General features: G+C 37.0%; 2 protein-coding genes across 2 annotated transcripts; both read left to right on the top strand.

Annotated features, from left to right (window-relative positions):
- Window positions 1-404: 404 nt before the first annotated feature.
- Window positions 405-5,243, top strand: slc19a3b (solute carrier family 19 member 3b). Its single transcript, XM_051724550.1, has 5 exons — window positions 405-551; window positions 1,438-2,194; window positions 4,212-4,404; window positions 4,684-4,825; window positions 4,902-5,243. The coding sequence occupies exons 1-5, from the start codon at window positions 405-407 to the stop codon at window positions 5,121-5,123; spliced, it is 1,461 nt and encodes a 486-aa protein (XP_051580510.1). The 3' UTR covers window positions 5,124-5,243.
- Window positions 5,244-6,840: 1,597 nt separating this feature from the next.
- Window positions 6,841-11,562, top strand: LOC127456178 (interferon regulatory factor 2-binding protein 1). Its single transcript, XM_051724536.1, has 2 exons — window positions 6,841-8,958; window positions 9,810-11,562. Exon 1 carries the CDS (start codon window positions 7,083-7,085, stop codon window positions 8,943-8,945), a length of 1,863 nt encoding a protein of 620 aa, XP_051580496.1. The 5' UTR covers window positions 6,841-7,082; the 3' UTR covers window positions 8,946-8,958; window positions 9,810-11,562.
- The last annotated feature ends 6,517 nt before the right edge of the window (window positions 11,563-18,079 follow it).

Genomic DNA, 18,079 nt, shown 5'->3' with positions numbered 1-18,079 from the left:
TGCCCACAGAGTAGTTTTGACTGATAATTATTTTTATTTTATTTTTTGTGTATTTTTTCTTATTTTTTCACCTGTTGTTAACCCCATTTATATATATTATTGTTCCAAAAATGTTTATTAATTCTCAAAGTAATGTTTTAATTCTTGGCTGAGGCCAACAGAAAATTAAAACACTAAAACTGCTGCGTGCAAACAACACATATGCACACAGATCAAAGTCTCCGTCATAAATATGTTCAGTTACCCATCTTGCACAGGTTCATTTGTGAAATCAGGAGATGGACTTGGCTTACTTTACATTGCACAGCAAAAAAATAATATATATATAATATAATAGCATACATACACCAAACCAACCAACCACAGTAGCTGCTGGACTTTGGTAGTCCATCCAGGCAGAAAGGATGAATTGCTGGGTGAAAATTAAGAGATCAGACTGGGTCTTCCCCACTGCTTTGCTCTCTTTTTATGGTTTCTTTGCCAACTGTAGACCAGCAGAACCTTTTCTTACACCTTACTTGGTTGGGCCCAAAAACATCTCAGAAGAAGTGGTGAGTATTGCTTTGTCCATTTTTGCACGAGCAAGATCTGCCTTAGAGATTGTTTGAGGGCTCAGAACAACTATTAAGACACAAAAATAACAAAAGTAATGCACAAACAGTGCAATTTCATCATTATGTTCTTAGCACTCGGCATTAGATATTCTGGTAACACTTTACAATAAGGTTCCATTTGTTAACATTAGTTAACAACATTAGTTGACATGAAGTAACAATGAAAAAGCTTTTAGGCTACTGCATTTATTAATCTAAGTTAATATTAATTTCAACATTTACTAATAGCTAAATGTTTTAAATCTAAAATTGTATTAGTTAAAATTAGTTAATGCGCTATAAACTAACATGAACTAACAATGAACTAACATTAACAAATATTAATAATAATAATAACATATATTGTTAATTGTTTGTTCATGTTAACTAATGTTGTTACTAATGATAATGAATGGAATCTTATTACAGTGGGAATGAGAATGAATGTCTATTGATTGTGTTTTAGAAAATTGATATCTTGCAACAGAAATTCTTTAAAATAAAAAACATATTTCCACACACAAACCATTTTCAGAGTACAATGGTGCCCATGGATGAAATGGTCATATTTTCTGTTTTTAAACATCAGTATCCAAAAACAAAACTAAAATTGGTCAGAATAGTGGTTAATATTGCATTCATATTTTGCATTAATTCCCACAATGGCTATACTGCACTCATCCTACACGTGCTTTTCAATGACTTGTTTATCTTATCTTAGAAATGTCTGTTGAGCAATTTAGCCTTTGTAGTAACCACACTGATTTCCAGTCCTTAACTTTTCCTGTACTCTTTTATTATTATTATTATTTTTATTATTTTAACAATCTTTCTTCTCGTCTAGGTAACAAACTACCTGTTTCCAATCTGGACGTACTCATATCTGTCCCTCCTCTGCCCAGTATTCTTGTTGACAGACTTATTGAGATACAAACCTCTAATTGTAACTCAAGGTCTCTTTCTAGTCACAAATTATATACTTCTTTGCTTTGCTCACAGCCTGACTGCTATGACCTACCTGCAGTTCAACTATGCAATGGTCACCTCCACTGAGGTGGCCTACTTTTCTTATATCTACAGTGTCATACCTCCCGAACACTACCAACAAGCCACTGGATATGTCCGCAGTGCTATGTTGACAGGCTTTGCTTTTGGGGCGACATTAGGGCAGTTGTTAATATCATTAGCCAGCACAAGCTACTTCCATGTAAACACCATTACTCTAGGTCTAATGGGAGTGGCTTTTTTTATTTCTTTGGGCCTACCAATGCCCAAGCATGGAATGTTTTTCAAAAGTGGAGTGGAGGTGTCTATGGACACGTTAACAGAGGCATCTGAGGGGGGGAAAGATCTAGGAAAGGAGGAAAAAGGAAGATGCTGTGCTTGGAAAAACTTAAAACACTCTGGAAGACAAATGTTGGAGAGTCTTAGAGAATCGTACTCCTCAAGGCGGCTTGTTCAGTGGTCGCTCTGGTGGGCTCTGGCTACAGCTGGATATGGACAGGTCTTCAACTATGTTCAGCTTATGTGGGACCACATCGAGCCCTCCAGTACATCTGCCGTGTATAATGGTGGAGTGGAGGCTGTATGCACACTTGTAGGTGAGACATTTTGTGGAGGATGGTGAAATACATCAATAGCATCTCCTATTTGTGTTCCATGGAAAAAAGAAGGTCATACATGTTTAGAAACACATGAGGGTGAGTAAATGGTGACAAAATGTGAACTATCCCTTTAACCCTTTAAGCTCTGAAGGTGATTTTAAAGAGTTCCTGTTTCAGTGGGATGCCCAACATTAAAGGCTTATAAAGAGGGTCAATTGTTTGGTATCATTTTAAAGAAAACATTTCAAATTGTTTAATGATATGAGACTCTCAGACTTAGAAACTGCTGAAACATCACAAATAAACTTGAACCACATTTTTTAATTTTTCTGATTTGACATTAAATATCTCAGGGTGGAAATAAGTTAGCTCCGAAAAACTGCTTTTGTTTTGTTCCCAATCATGTCACCAGTAACTTAGTAAAATGTTGTGTTGTGATACAACGAAGCAAAACAAACGTTAAAGCATTACAAAAAAAATGTATCCTAGTGTTAAAAAAAGTCTCCAAAAGCCTCTCCAAACAAATATAACATAATAATTGTACATAAGAACTAACTACACATGCAAATACAACAGTGAAAAGTGTGCTCTCTCTCTCCAAAGCATGGTGGCATGAGTAACATGAGTTCCATTCTGTGTCATCTGAGCCATCATTGAGTCTGTGTCACGTACTTGGCGCCATTTCCTGGTGACCATCTCCTGGTGACTTCCACCTCTGGTTGCAGCGATCTGAATCCTAATACGATTGGTTTAGCATTCCATGACTCTTCCGATGAAGTCATCTGATCCAGGAAAGCTAATCTGTTTTTTGCCAGATAGCACATTATGTGCTGTGTGCACATTGCGCTTCATGTGGATTATCTAATGATCCTTGCATCCGATTATGTTGTGTGTGGGCTCGCTTTAAAGGGAATCCCCTCCTCTAAGTAGTGTTTTGTGATATTTTATGTCCTGTTTATCTTTCGTGAAGTTATAAGCGTAAATGCGGCTTGTAAGCCACACCTGTTTACATGTAACATGTATATCAAAGACATGTACTTAACTATTACTTGCTATATTTTTGTCTGTGAGTAAAACAAAAACAAAAAGGCTGATTGTATTCTACTCTTTGAGAGTTTTCCAACGACATATGACACATGGCTATTTGATCAACTTGATGTTTTACCAATAACAATAATTTGTACAGAATAAAATTTTAATAAATTATCAAAACGGAACAGTTCTGATTTGTCTGCAAATTTCAAAGAACTTGTTCAGTTTTGGTCATCATGTTTACATTCAGTGTAAAGTACAGCTTTTAAGCTTTAAAACAATACCTATTTGTGTTGGTCAAGACTATAATTATTAATATTTTGATAATTATTTTTTTCTCTGTGGGCCTGCTGGTGGGCCAATCCAAGATTAAAGGGTTAAGCTAGTTAAAAACCCTGGAAGGGACACCAGCATCACATGCTTGGGACTAGAATCCAAACCACAACATGCTATACTGGCCTTTCAGCAGGGTGAACACAAGAGACTGTACTAATCCTAAACACTATCAAAAGTGTAATAAATCTGTTATCTTTATAGTGAAAGAGGGTATAAAACTGACTTCAGAAATATGCCCAGCCAAACCAACCCTTTTTTATTCATAAATCATATGTCTAATTGTCAAATACGTTGAGCAGAAGTCTGTCAAAGCCTCTCTTAATTGGTATGCTGTTTGCATAGAAAGAATTCAGCTGTGTGGGAGAAAATAATTTAAGCAATTACATCGGTAGGGGTTTGGTTTATAGTCACTTTAATCACAGCAGAAGAAAAATTTATCTCAGAGTACTGACAAGACAAAGAACATTCAAACAAAAGCAACATACTAAATTTGTACCAAGTACTCACATAAGTGGCATACAGAGTAAAATTTGAGTCTAATTGCATTTCCTTGCCAGAGAGCATGTAATTGTTTCCCTCAATCCTGCTTTGTCCACAGATTTGACATCTTCCACATTGTGATTCATGTTGTGATTGTTGCTTACAGGTGCAGCTGCAGCCTTCTCTGTCGGCCATATCAGAGTACAGTGGGGAGTGTGGGGTGAGCTCTCTCTGGGTGTATTCTCTGCTGTAGGTGCTGGGTGTGTCTTTCTTATGGGCCTCACCAACAATATCTGGTTGTGTTATGCAGGCTACGCTATCTTCAAAGCCTCATACATGTTCCTTATTACAATCACAATGTGAGTCATTACACAATTAACATGCGGTCGAGATTAATTATGAAAGACGACCACAGTTTGATTCATAAAACAGGGCAATGTTATGCCGCAAAGGTCCATAGAAATCAGCCATTAACATTTACATTTAGCACCATTATACTTTCATATTATGACTGATTACTTTTTCATGAATATTTCATATAAAGATGCCACGCTGTGCATTTTGAAGAGTGTTTTCCCTTATCTTCATATTTGTTTAGCTTATAATTAGCTTATTATTATCATTTTTTGTACTTGCAGGTTTCAGATAGCGGTTAACCTCTCTATGGAATGTTACGCTTTGACCTTTGGCATTAACACTTTTGTTGCACTTACCCTACAAACAATACTAACTGCTGTTGTGGTGGATAGTACTGCTCTGGGACTGGACATTGTAACACAAGTAAGAACTGAACATGGGTACATTTAATAAAGGTTTAAATGCATGACATCAATTTGCATCTTCTTTTATATTACAGTTCATTGTATATGGGGGTTACTACAGCACTATTTCCGTGCTGTTCTTCATCCAAGGTCTGTACACTGTTTGTAAGCATTACCGCACATCTGCAATGGGACCAAATATAGACCGACCACCCCCTGCAATTCTAGAGGGTCAATATGGACCAGCCATCAATGGCAAAGAGGATCTCGGTCTACAATCACCAGCACAACATGATAAAGAACATTCAGTGCCATAAGTAACACCCCAAACAAAACAAAATCATATATATATATTTTTTTTTTTTTTTTTTTTTTGCTGTTCTACTGTATATGGTTGTGTATTATCTTTTACATTTATCATGTATCTGAGTATCAAAACTCAGAATTATTTATTTTATCTGTATATTTGCATACACTCGAGTTTTTTTTTTCCAATCCTTTTTCTGTTTACATTACAAAATAAGTGAATAATTTTTGTATGCTGGTCCCCTCAATCATTAGTTATTATCGAAATGCTTGGTATAGATATAATAATGAATTTGATTAAAAAAAAAATATATATATATATATATATATTCTTTTTTCTTTAGTATCATGCCTTTGAAAAAAATGTCATGAGTTTCATTTAATAAACACAAATAAACAGTTATACCAGCAAACACGTGTACACTTCTTAAACTACTATAGTAACATTGAAACGACTGGCGCCACTTCTGTAATTTAACACCGGAAGGTTTAGAAAGACGTTGGAAGGGAAAAGCGGACGTGATGTCACCTATTCAAAAAGCCGCGGTGTAAACTGGGAATTGAAGTAAAAGAACCTTAGTCTGGTTAAGTTTAATGTGGCTAAACTTTGATCAGTGCAATTATAGCGTTTCTCGTATCATATTTTTGGCACCCAAATAAATAGATCTACTAGGCAATATCTCGAGAATAAAGTATTTATATTTGGAGAATAATTTTATAACAAAAAGAGTTATGATATTAGTTTGTTCTTGAAAGTAAGCATTTTGAAAATAAAACAATTCAGTATTGAAATGTATTCAATTACATTTTATAATAATGCAAATTATTATAAAAGTAAATAGTCAATTATTTGTGTTTCTCTATTAAAGTCTTTCAGGTTAGATGATACCAGTTATTTATTATTCATTATATTAAATGCATTTCTTGTGATAACTGCTCTGCTCCACCATATTTTTTCCAAACATTTGTTCATGGTTTTATAGATAGATAGATAGATAGATAGATAGATAGATAGATAGATAGATAGATAGATAGATAGATAGATCGATCGATCTAATCCTCTTCCATATATACACTACCGGTCAAAAGTTGAAGGAGTTCCCATCTATGTTGGGCACTTATTGGCTGCTTTTCTTTATTATTTGGTCCAAGTCATCAATTTCAAAAACGTTTTTTTTTTTTTTTTTAAATGAAATTTTAGTTTTATAATGAAATAAATTAATATGGTGGCACAATTATATTTTTGTCTACAAAACTAATTTCAAACATTTAAGCATACGCCTTCAGATCAAAAGATTTTTAAGATCATGGGAAACATTTCAATCAAGTGTTTCAAAACTTTTGACCGGTAGTGTGTGTGTGTGTATATATATATATATATATATATATATATATATATATATATATATATATATATATATATATATATATACACACACTACCGGTCAAAAGTATATATATATATATATATATATGGTGGAAATAAAGGAAAATAAAATCACTAGTGGAGCATCTGATTACTCAGCAGTGGAAGCATTGGTTGTTGTCTAAATATTCATGTAGAAAATAAAACTGTTATTTATATATTTATATATTTTTTATTTTATATCTTGACTATTGTTTTGATTTATATTTATTTTGTATTTAATTTAGAATACGTTCAATTTGCCTGCTGTCAGTTTAAAAAAAAAAAAAAAAAAATCCTAAGAGAGCTTCAGTGAAACTACATTTCCCACACTGCAACGGCTCATAGTTGTGTAACTTTCGGAACGTCTTCCAGGAGAAATTCTGCGGCCCAGACGAATTGGCAGAAACATCAAAACAAATCTATTCTGAATGACAGAAAGTCAAACGGAGTTGTATTTATTCGTCCGTAACGAGGAAATAGTCGCTCATATACGCTCGGAGGCTGGCTTCAAGAGAAAATCAGGGTGGATTTGAGAACGCAAGATCGCGAGGGCCTATCAAATATGTCCTCTACCTCGCAGGCATCTTCCAGGCGGCAATGGTGCTACCTTTGCGACTTGCCTAAGATGCCGTGGGCTATGATCTGGGACTTCAGCGAGGCAGTGTGCAGAGGGTGCGTGAACTACGAGGGAGCGGACAGAATAGAGCTGCTCATTGACACAGCGCGACAGCTGAAGCGAACACATGTGATGCAGGATGGCAGATCTCCGGGTCCACAGCCTGGTAGCAAACACGGTCCCGGTGGTAAGGAGGGTCCTATGGAGGCCGGCCGACCGCCCTCCGAGCGATATGAGAGGGGAAGAGGAGAGTATGTGTCCGCCCGGCTGCCAAATGGCCTGCCTAGACTGGAAGATGGTGGTCCGCCTGAGGTTAGTAGGCAGAGTCCTAATGCCAGAAGGACTATGTTAGGGGCTGTACCACCTAATTTAATGGCACAGGGGCTCGTTGGAGCCCCTCATGGCCTACTGACGGCAATGCCCGGTCTAAATGCCAGAGCTGGCAGTGCCGCCATGACCATTTCTGCTCCAATGTTGAATGAGATCAGTAAAAGACAGGCCCTGGGCATGGGGATGAGTGTGGGTGTGGCATCTTTCATGAGCCCTGAGTTTGAAAAAGAGCTGAAAGAGAAGCAGAGAAACTCAGAAGTCCTCGCTGAGCTCTCAGAAAGTGTGAGGAACCGTGCGGATGACTGGGCGGGACGCCCCAAGGCTTTGCGTGAAGCCTTACACACTCTCTCTGGTTGCACCCCGTTTAATGTACGCTTTAAAAAGGACCATGGCCTGCTGGGGAGAGTGTTTGCCTTCGATGCCAAGCTGGTGGTTGAGTTCGAGCTGAAAGTCTTTGTAGAATACCCCTGTGGGTCTGGTAACGTGTTCTCCAGCGTATTAGCTTTAGTCAAGCAGATGTTCCATGACTCTCAGAAAGATACCGGCAAGGTCATTAACTCAGGCTACAAATATGTGGAGTATGAGAAAAGACACGGCACCAGTGACTGGCGTCTTCTCTCTGATCTTCTCAGCGATGCTGTGCGAGCATTCAAAGATGCTCCTGCCCCTGAAGCCCTCCCGCAGCCTTACCTGGATGCCAGTTACTCCATGCTGCCCACCGCTTTCTGCAATATAGGCCGTCCCACACAGTCAAGAGTACGCAGACGTAAAGCCTCACCCGAGCCGGAAGGTGCGGAGAGGATGACCGCCGAGGAAATGCGCCAGCACTGGCCGCTAGGTGTGTATCCTGGCATCCCTGGTCATATGCCAGCCACCTCACTAGCAGTGCAGCCACCAGCTCTCCAGGAGGGGTTGGGTACCCACAGTAGTGACCCCTCACCTATCACAGCACTCATGAGTGTGGCAGACAATGTTGGCACAGCCACCCAGTCCCCGAAAGATGCCCCTGGCAGCAGCGGTGCTCACTCGGCCAGTGTAGGGCGTCAGAACAGCACCAGTCCTTCACCCGGTGGTCCACGACGCCTGGTGTCACGGAACGGAGAACCCTCAGCTGGCAGCAGCGTGGGTGGGCCAGCCACGACTGTCACAATGCCCCTCGCTGGCGGGGGTGACCAGGGGGCCGTTACAGGAGGTGAAGCCTCAGGAGGTGGTGGAGGCGCCCCGCTGTGCTGTACTATCTGCCACGAGCGCCTGGAAGACACGCACTTCGTCCAATGTCCATCAGTGCCAGGGCACAAATTCTGTTTCCCTTGCACCAGGGACTTCATCCGCAGACAGGGCTCAGGGAGTGAGGTTTACTGCCCCAGTGGGGAGAAGTGCCCGCTTGTGGGCTCCAATGTGCCATGGGCCTTCATGCAAGGAGAGATCTCCACCATTCTGGCTGGAGATGTGAAGGTGAAGAAGGAGAGAGACCCCTAACAGCTTACAGCAGGTTTGATATATGTTTAATGTGTATATAACCACTATAATGATCTGTTATGACGGCACTATAATAGAGCGCAACAGTGTAATTCTGAAGTTAAAATCCCATTCATTCACTTCATTGGCAAATTGATTTTTTACAATAACTTATAAACCTTTAAAGACAGACCTACCGTGAGATCCGGGGTTGTTAATCGACAGTATATGCTTCTTGTTGAAGCCATTTGCCCATGTTATTTTAACTTTTTCAAATTGTGTTTATTAGTGCAATTTTTGTTAAAGAACTACACCTACAACAAAGTGCACAAAAAGAGCTCTGCAGCAACCGCCAACTTGCATAACGCAATCGAGATGGCCTTGCTACACTCCAAAACTACTGATATGTTTGCATATATCTGAATATTTCACATTCAATTTGAAATATGTATTTTTCTAAACTTATAATCAACAACATCAAATCAATAGTTTTATATTTTATCATTGTTTTTTATTCAATTTCGTATTCGCATTGTAGCTCATTACTTCGTTAAAGACCGCAAGTACACAGTCTTGTACCTTTGGTCCAATTTTCAAATTGTTTGCTTCAAATCAAAGTTTTTAATGGTGTTATTCACCTTTTAGCTGGTTGGGTTTGTTTATGGCTTAGAACACCATTATGAAGAACTTTATAAAATCACTTTGGAAAAAATACTTCCAGAACCAAGACGGCTTTCTAGTGCTGAAAATGCATAATAATGTATATTTTATCTTTATCTAAACACGTATGACTTGTTTTCCTCACTACATCATATATTAACACCTTATATTTTTTAGTAACAAAGTATGTTAATATTTATCATCTGTTTAATATTGCCCTAACAGAACTAAAACCTCACTCAGAGGGAGCTGTGATCCTGAGCCCAAAAGATGACGACGTGACCATGTGGCCCACAGCACTGAAGAGATGACTGCCGGTGGGCAGGTCCTCTTCCTCCATCTTCCCGTGCCCCTTTTTCCCTTGTTCCACATTTTTCTTCCCTTCACCTTGCCTCCTTTTGCAAAGTCAAAGGAGAATACAGCCATTTTTCTCTTTAGAGATGCCCATGTATTAAACCCTCCTGCACTTACAACAGTCACTTAGATTTGTTGCCACACATAGATTGTTCTACAGCGCTTTAAGAACGTTCAGTCCTGAAAACGTTCAGTGCCCAGGTTCAAGATCCTTTTGTATTTACTCTGAATGATATTCAAAAACACATTTCAAAGATAGAGAGGAGTAAACAATGATTTCAAAGAATGTGTTACCACCAGACAGATGCAGAATGTACAGCGGGAAGCCTGTTTGGAAAGGCTTCCTTTACAATCACAAAACCTTTCCGACTATGACCTATACAGGCACACTCTTGTTTTGCTGTTGTCTATGCTGCATAAAACTATTAAATAGGAATATTACTAAGTGCTTAAAGCCCTTCATTACAATTGCGTTTTGATCCAGCATGTACAATAGATATCTGTATGTTTTTTATTCTTGTGTAGATTTTACAAAATTCTCCCTTTCAATGGTTATAGATGTGCAATCTATAGATTTGATACCATATTGCTTTATGTACCACAAAGTCTTTGAATGAATAGAAAACCAAAGATAGACATGCTGAGATCTTGTTGTATCATATGATGCTATAACATATATTTTTGTGGTAAAATTGTTTTGTGGCTTTCATCAAATAACAATGACAATTATGGGGAATGTTATACATTGGGAACTTATATTTAAACCTTTATGGTTGGACACAAAATAGATTTTTATTACAAGTAAGCAGATCACTATATTTTGTATTGTAACCCATTGGCTTTTTAATTGTTGCAGGCGAAGACTAGTTTAATATTATGAGAACAGAGCTATTCTGTTTTTTACAAGTATATGGTCCAGATTTTTTTCCAGCACAATGTGTGAAAGATGTACTTTACGAGAATCCTTTTAAAGAAAGTGATAAAATAATTTAAATACCCAGCATCTATTAGAAATGCAGTCCTGGTATACAGTGGCCCCAGGAAAGTATTTGGTCAACTAAGCCACACTTAAAAATCTATGAACTTAATTGCATAATATCAAACCCTGAGGCTTCTGCAGACAAATTATGCTACACCTTTTTAAGTGTGGCTTAAGTGTTAAAATACATTTTGGGGCTACTGTAGATTTGGTTCTCCATATTGTTTTGATATCTCTTCAGTCTTGTTGTATGACTTTGAAAAATATATAAATGACTAAGGATATAAATGCACAAAGTACTGTTTTATAAGACCTTTGTTTAAACTGCTTTATGTTAACAGCTCAAATTGTATTTAAATTAAAAGATTGACTTTTCACAAACTCTGAGACCATTGCTGTGGGTTTTTAAGTGTTTACTAATTCTATAGATGAATTGAAACATGGCCAAAAGCCTGCAAATATGATTAACTTAGATGCTGTTGATGCTAGTTGGTTGGTTGGTAGCTATTTTTAAGGCTGAGATTACAGTGTTTTTGATGTTTTGATATACAATGATATACAATATTAATAAATTATATAAATATATAATTACATGTATTTTAAGTTGTGATACTAGACAATAAAGAATGCTTAATTTGCAAATGATTTTAAAGTTTAAATCAAAAAGTGTCTAGTTTTTTAAACAGCGAGATTATTAGTAGAATTTTTTTTTATCCTAGACAGTCTTCTTGCTTTAATTTTAAACATCTCTTGTTCTTGCTCTGATATGATCTCACCAGGGTCAGAAGTTAATGTGGGCAAGGGGGGGAAATGACACAAAAAATGAATAGAAATCTTTTATGTTTACGTTAGCTGATGTATACATAAAAAATATTAGTTGATTCTGATATTAAATTTATAGGTCTAACAGCCTTACTGAATCAATTTGGAATTTATATTAATAAACTGATTAAAGTATTTTTACATAAAAGAATGACACTGAGTTTTATATACAGTTGTGCTCAAAAGTTTGCATACCCTTGGAGAATTGGTAATATATGTACCATTTTTAAAGAAAACATGAGTGAGCAGGCAAAACACATTTCTTTTATTTCTTATGGGATTCATATTCAACTGTAGGTTATAACAGAATGGCACAATCATAAAACAAAACATGGCAACAAAGAAAAAAATGAAATGACCCCTGTTCAAAAGTTTGCACACCCTTAGTTTTTAATACTGTGTATTGCCCCCTATAGCATCAATGACAGCGTGCAGTCTTTTGTAATAGTTGTCTATGAGGCCCCAAATTCTTGCAGGTGGTATAGCTGCCCATTCATCTTGGCAAAATGCCTACAGGTCATGCAAAGTCTTTGGTCGTCTTGCATGAACCGCACATTTGAGATCTCCCCAGAGTGGCTCGATCGATGATATTAAGGTCAGGAGACTGTGATGGCCACTCCAGAACCTTCACCTTTTTCTGCTGTAACCACTGGAGGGTCAACTTGACCCTGTGCTTAGGGTCATTGTCATGCTGGAAAGACCAAGAGCGTCCCATGCGCAGCTTTTGTGCAGAAGAATGGCAGAATTGTCTGCCAGTATTTTCTGATAACATGCTGCATTCATCTTGCCATCAATTTTCACAAGATTCCCCATGCCTTTAGAGCTCACACACCCCCAAAACATCAGTGAGCCACCACCATGCTTCACAGTGGGGATGGTATTCTTTTCAATATAGGCCTTGTTGACCCCTCTCCAAACATAGCACTTATGGTTGTGACCATAAAGCTCGATTTTGGTCGTCACTCCAAATTACAGTGTGCCAGAAGCTGTAAGGCGTGTCAAGGTGTTGTCGGGCATATTGTAACCGGGCTTTTTCGTGGCATTGGTGCAGTAAAGGCTTCTTTCTGGCAACTCGACCATGCAGCTCATTTTTGTTCAAGTATCGTCGTATTGTGCTCCTTGAAACAACCACACCGTCTTTTTCCAGAGCAGCCTGTATTTCTCCTGAGGTTACCTGTGGGTTTTTCTATGTATCCGGAACAATTCTTCTGGCAGTTGTGGCTGAAATCTTTCTTTGTCTACCTGACCTTGGCTTGGTATCAAGAGATCCCCGAATTTTCCACTTCTTAATAAGTGATTGAACAGTACTGACTGGCATTTTCAAGGTTTTGGATATCTTTTTATATCCTTTTCCATCTTTATAAAGTTCCATTACCTTGTTATGCAGGTCTTTTGACAGTTCTTTTCTGCTCCCCATGGCTCAGTATCTAGCCTGCGCAGTGCATCCACATGAGAGCTCTCACTGACTATTTATACACAGACACTATTTGCAATTTAAAAAGCCACTGGTGTGGGAAATTAACCTTTAATTGCCATTTAAACCTGTGTGTGTCACCTTGTGTGTCTGTAACAAGGCCAAACATTCAAGGGTATGTAAACTTTTGATCAGGGCCATTTGGGTGATTTCTGTTAGTATTATGATTTAAAAAGGAGCCAAACAACTATGTGATAATAAATGGCTTCATATGATCACTATCCTTAAATGAAAGAAGTTGTTTTGCATGGTCAGTCATATTTTCAAAATCAGTGCCAAAATTTCACAATTTCTGCCAGGGTATGCAAACTTTTGAGCACAACTGTATATATAAGGGTAAAAATATTGCCCCATTATAAAATAATAATAATAATAATAATAATAATAATAATGTCTGACCCTGGATCTCACCCTTATGGTCACTTTTTTTCACTGTTAAAAGTGAACGTTACTTTACGGAGCTGTATATCTATCCCTTCAAACTACATTTTATTTGTGTAATTCATTAGTGTAACCCACTGTAGTCAAGTTTGTTTACATGAACAAAATCAGTAGAATTAGATTTTTACCACATTTAATACATTTTAGGTTAACTGTTCAAACATTTTTACTGTGTAGTTTACATATAAGATGAACAGCACCAGGGTTGTAGCTAGTGGGGGAAAGGTGGTAATGATTCTAGGTGCCCAAAAGTTCAAGGGTTGCCCACAACAAATTCAAAATTGTTATTTTAATAGGTAAGGGCCCAAAGCAACAGCGGCCCAGAATTCCTTGCTACGGCCCTGCACAGCATTGAAATAGTATGACCCAATAATGGGAGGAACTGCTTTGGACTTTGACTTCAGCATTATGAAAGTGTGAGAATGTGTAGACCATACTGGGTTGTTTTTATTGGAGTTTCAAAAACTGTTCAAGGTTAGAGAATGTTTGCCTTCTTACTCTCTGCTTATCTGCTATGTTTGCGTGGCGAATGGACATGATTTCAAACCTCACAGTTTACGTCTGCATTTGACACCACTGTTTTCGTTAAACATAAATATGTAACCCACAGAAAATTTCATTTGCAAGAAGGAAGTATTATATCATTTTTCGCAGGTCGTCTCTTTGCTGTAGTGGAAACCTTTGTCCAGCAGATGGAAATATTCTACCAACATATTGCCACTGAAAGAGGAAAACTGTTGCGTATGTTGCATGAAAATGTTTAAGGATAAAAAACTCATCCTTAAAATCACTTCTTGATCCAGCTTGTAGAATAGATATGTTATAGATAAACTGATTGTACAACAAAAATTCAATTGTGCAATATTTAGATGACAGACAGACAGACGAATGGATGGATGGATGGATAGATAGATCCCATTTTCAGACATTCAGATGAAAGAAATTCTATTCTATTTGAAGGTTTCCATTCTCTTAATCTCTGAATTCTCTGTATTTTCATCCATTTAGAATAGGCAACCATTAATAACTGACCCCATGCTGACTCCTCAAAAACCCCAAGACACGTTTCTAATATTCAGCTTCCTCCATTAGCGTCACCCATTGAGACTATTGTTATCCAATTATAGAGGTGTTAATGAACGATTCGCCGCTACATTGGAATGAAAAGCGCTGAGACAGCTGGAGGATGTTCACATGTGTGTTCGCCAATAAACCATTTAATGACAGTGAAGGAATATTGAGGAATTCAGGCAGAAAAGATGAGAATTACGCGTGCCAAAGGGTCTTCAATTGCTCAAGCCACGTTTTTGTCTTCTACAGGGAAGCTACATGAAAAGAACAATTGCTTTAATTTCTCAACGACTGTATATTTTAGTAACTTAATTTTGTTAATCGCCCATTCTATGAAGTCATGAGATCCCTTCGCAAAGAGGCGTGAATGGTTTAACAGTCTGGGGCTGATCTTATAAGCTATGATGAAAGTAAGGAAGAATATATGTTTTTTTTTTTTTTTCATTGAAAGTAATTTAAAATACCACATTTATAGTATAACTTACATATACAGCTTTTTGTGTAGCAATATTTACTAGCGCATTTCTTAAAGTCAAATTTTGGGGGTCAGCTGTCTTCTCTTTAAGCGACTAATCCTGTCGACCCCCCGCCAATTGATCAATCACATCTCCATTCATTAGCCATTAGGAAATGCATTGACATTCTGATGTTCCTGTCTGCGCCTATCAACGAGATGTGTATTCTCAGACGTGAGTTGCGCATCGGTGGTCCTTTTTTCACGGGTCATTTCAAGTCAGGCAAAGGTTTACAGATCTTCCCACAGAAAATAATAGTTCCTGTTCTGGGAAATTTGCACGTTCTACCACTTTTTAACTCACAAATAAAAACGGTTTATAAAATAAAAATCGTCTACTCTCTGTAAACTCTTCTTCGGATCACGGCAGTTTTGTTGTTCAAAATTTGCTTACATTTTCCGAATTATTTAATGCTTATAATAATCAAATTAGTAGCTGTATACCATTTTAATTCGGTTATTTATTTATTTATTTAAAAAAAAAAAATAAAAAAAAAATATATATATATATATATATATATATATATATATATATATATTTTTTTTTTTTTTTTTTTGTTTGTTTTTTTTTTTTTTGTTTTGTTTATTCAGATTTCAGAGCTGCAGGTTTGTGAAAAGACGGCATGAGATCATCTTTTATAAAATCTCGGGAATTAATCACCGTCCTTCGCTGGGCCGACTGCAGCCGACGTGAAAGTGATAGCCAAGGAGATTTAACAACTTTTTAAACTGGTACCTCACATTAAATGTGGAACCCCATCGTGATGCGTTTAAACGCTGATGGGCTTATACCGCCCTGAGCACATGAATGATGACAGAACCAGCCATCAAATGATTGACTGATGATGTTTTATGCTGACGTCACATTAAAAGCAGTCCATGGTTCCTTACTCAAGAATATCTATCTATCTATCTATCTATCTATCTATCTATCTATCTATCTATCTATCTATCTATCTATCTATCTGTCTGTCTGTCTGTCTGTCTGTCTGTCTGTCTGTCTGTCATCACCTTTTTATAGGCCCATATATGTTCTGATTTAACCCTTAAATACATGAGAATTTCACTCTTAGGTATATATGTAACACTCTTACATATGCAGGTGTTTAGAGACCCGGCACTTATATCTATCACAAATGGATCTACTAAATGCCCAGATAGTGTCAAATTTTCAACATATTTTCAAGACCATTAGAAAATATTAAAGTAAAATACATTATTTTTTATTATTATTATTATTATTTTTTTCATATATCAAAGACAAAATGCAACAAATCATGAGAAATCTAGAACAGGATTCATTACTTTCACACTGAAATTTCCTGAGACGCAACTGTCTGTCAAACACATATTGAGCTCAGCTACACATAACACATAAGATACACATAAGTATTTTCTCAGGCACTTATTGAGTGTAAATAGATGCACGACATACATTATTTCAGTAGTACACCCAAATGACAATAGTCATATCATACTATTCAAGTGTTGTACTTGCTATAGTTTACTTCCACAATGTTTCTTTATCAAATAGCAATGATCAAATATACACTACCGTTCAAAAGTTTGGGGTCACTTGCCTGAAATGTTTCTCATGATCTTAAACATCTTTTGATCTGAAGGCGTATGCTTAAAAGTTTGAAATTAGTTTTGTAGACAAAAACACAATTGTGCCAACATATTAATTTATTTCATTATAAGACTAAAATTTTATAAAAAATATAAAATAAAAAAAGTTTTTGAAATGGATAACTTGGACCGAATAATTAAGAAAAGCAGCCAATAAGAGCCCAACATTGATGGGAACTCCTTCAATACTGTTTAAAAAGCATCCCAGGGTGATACCTCAAGAAGTTGGTTGAGAAAATGTCAAGAGTTCATGTCTGCAAATTCTAGGCAAAGGATGACTACTTTCAAGATGCTAAAATATAACACAGTGTTGATTTATTTTGGCTTTTTTTAGTCACAACACAATTCCCATAGTTTAATTTCTATTATTCCATAGTTGTGATGACTTTATTATTCTAAAATGTGAAATAAAGAAAGAAAGAAAGAAAGAAAGAAAGAAAGAAAGAAAGAATGAGTAAGTGACCCTAAACTTTTGAATGGTAGTGTAAATTAAGTCAATCACTGAAACAACATGTTATTTCCTGAGTAAGAAATAACATGTATAATATGTGCACGCCTATGGAATATTGATAAATAACCATTGTTGTTAATTCATGGTTGCACAGAAAATCAATGTGATAGCATTTGTTTGAATAAAGTACTAATTTCTCCTGTAATAAACAAAAATAGATATCCAGTGATAGTAAACATATAGATATAAAATAATAATAAAAATATTATTTGTGCAAAAAAAAAAAAAAAAATGACACTAGTAAATACCTAGGCTCTCTAATGACCCTATACATTTGTAGTACTTTATACCATTTTTAATTTAATTGTATTATTTATTTATTTATTTTTGCAATTTTGCCTTTGTGTGTGTGTGTGTGTGTGTTAGGTACAGGGGGTGGAATGAGGTCCCGGGTCACTGAAGACCCGAGGTACAGTATGCGTTTAAGATTTAAACAGAGGCCTGTCGCCTTTTTCACATCCTACCTCCTCTGCATTTCATTCCATGTACTATTTTAAGGCCCGAAGTTGTCTGGGATGACATTTGAGACGGACGTCTCCGCTGGCCAATATACAGAACACCAGGGGGCAAGAGAGACCGTTCGGGATCTCTTCCTGGGTCCCGGGACACTATTCAAATGGACTCTTGGGGCGGTCCCTTACCTGCGTGCATTTTAAAGCCTGGAGGTTACACTTTCTTACTGTACTTACCCATAGCGACC

The sequence above is a fragment of the Myxocyprinus asiaticus genome, chromosome 18 (genome assembly GCF_019703515.2).
Source record: "Myxocyprinus asiaticus isolate MX2 ecotype Aquarium Trade chromosome 18, UBuf_Myxa_2, whole genome shotgun sequence".
NCBI classification, from domain to species: Eukaryota; Metazoa; Chordata; class Actinopteri; order Cypriniformes; family Catostomidae; genus Myxocyprinus; species Myxocyprinus asiaticus.
This window is presented reverse-complemented; position numbering and strand designations above follow the sequence as displayed.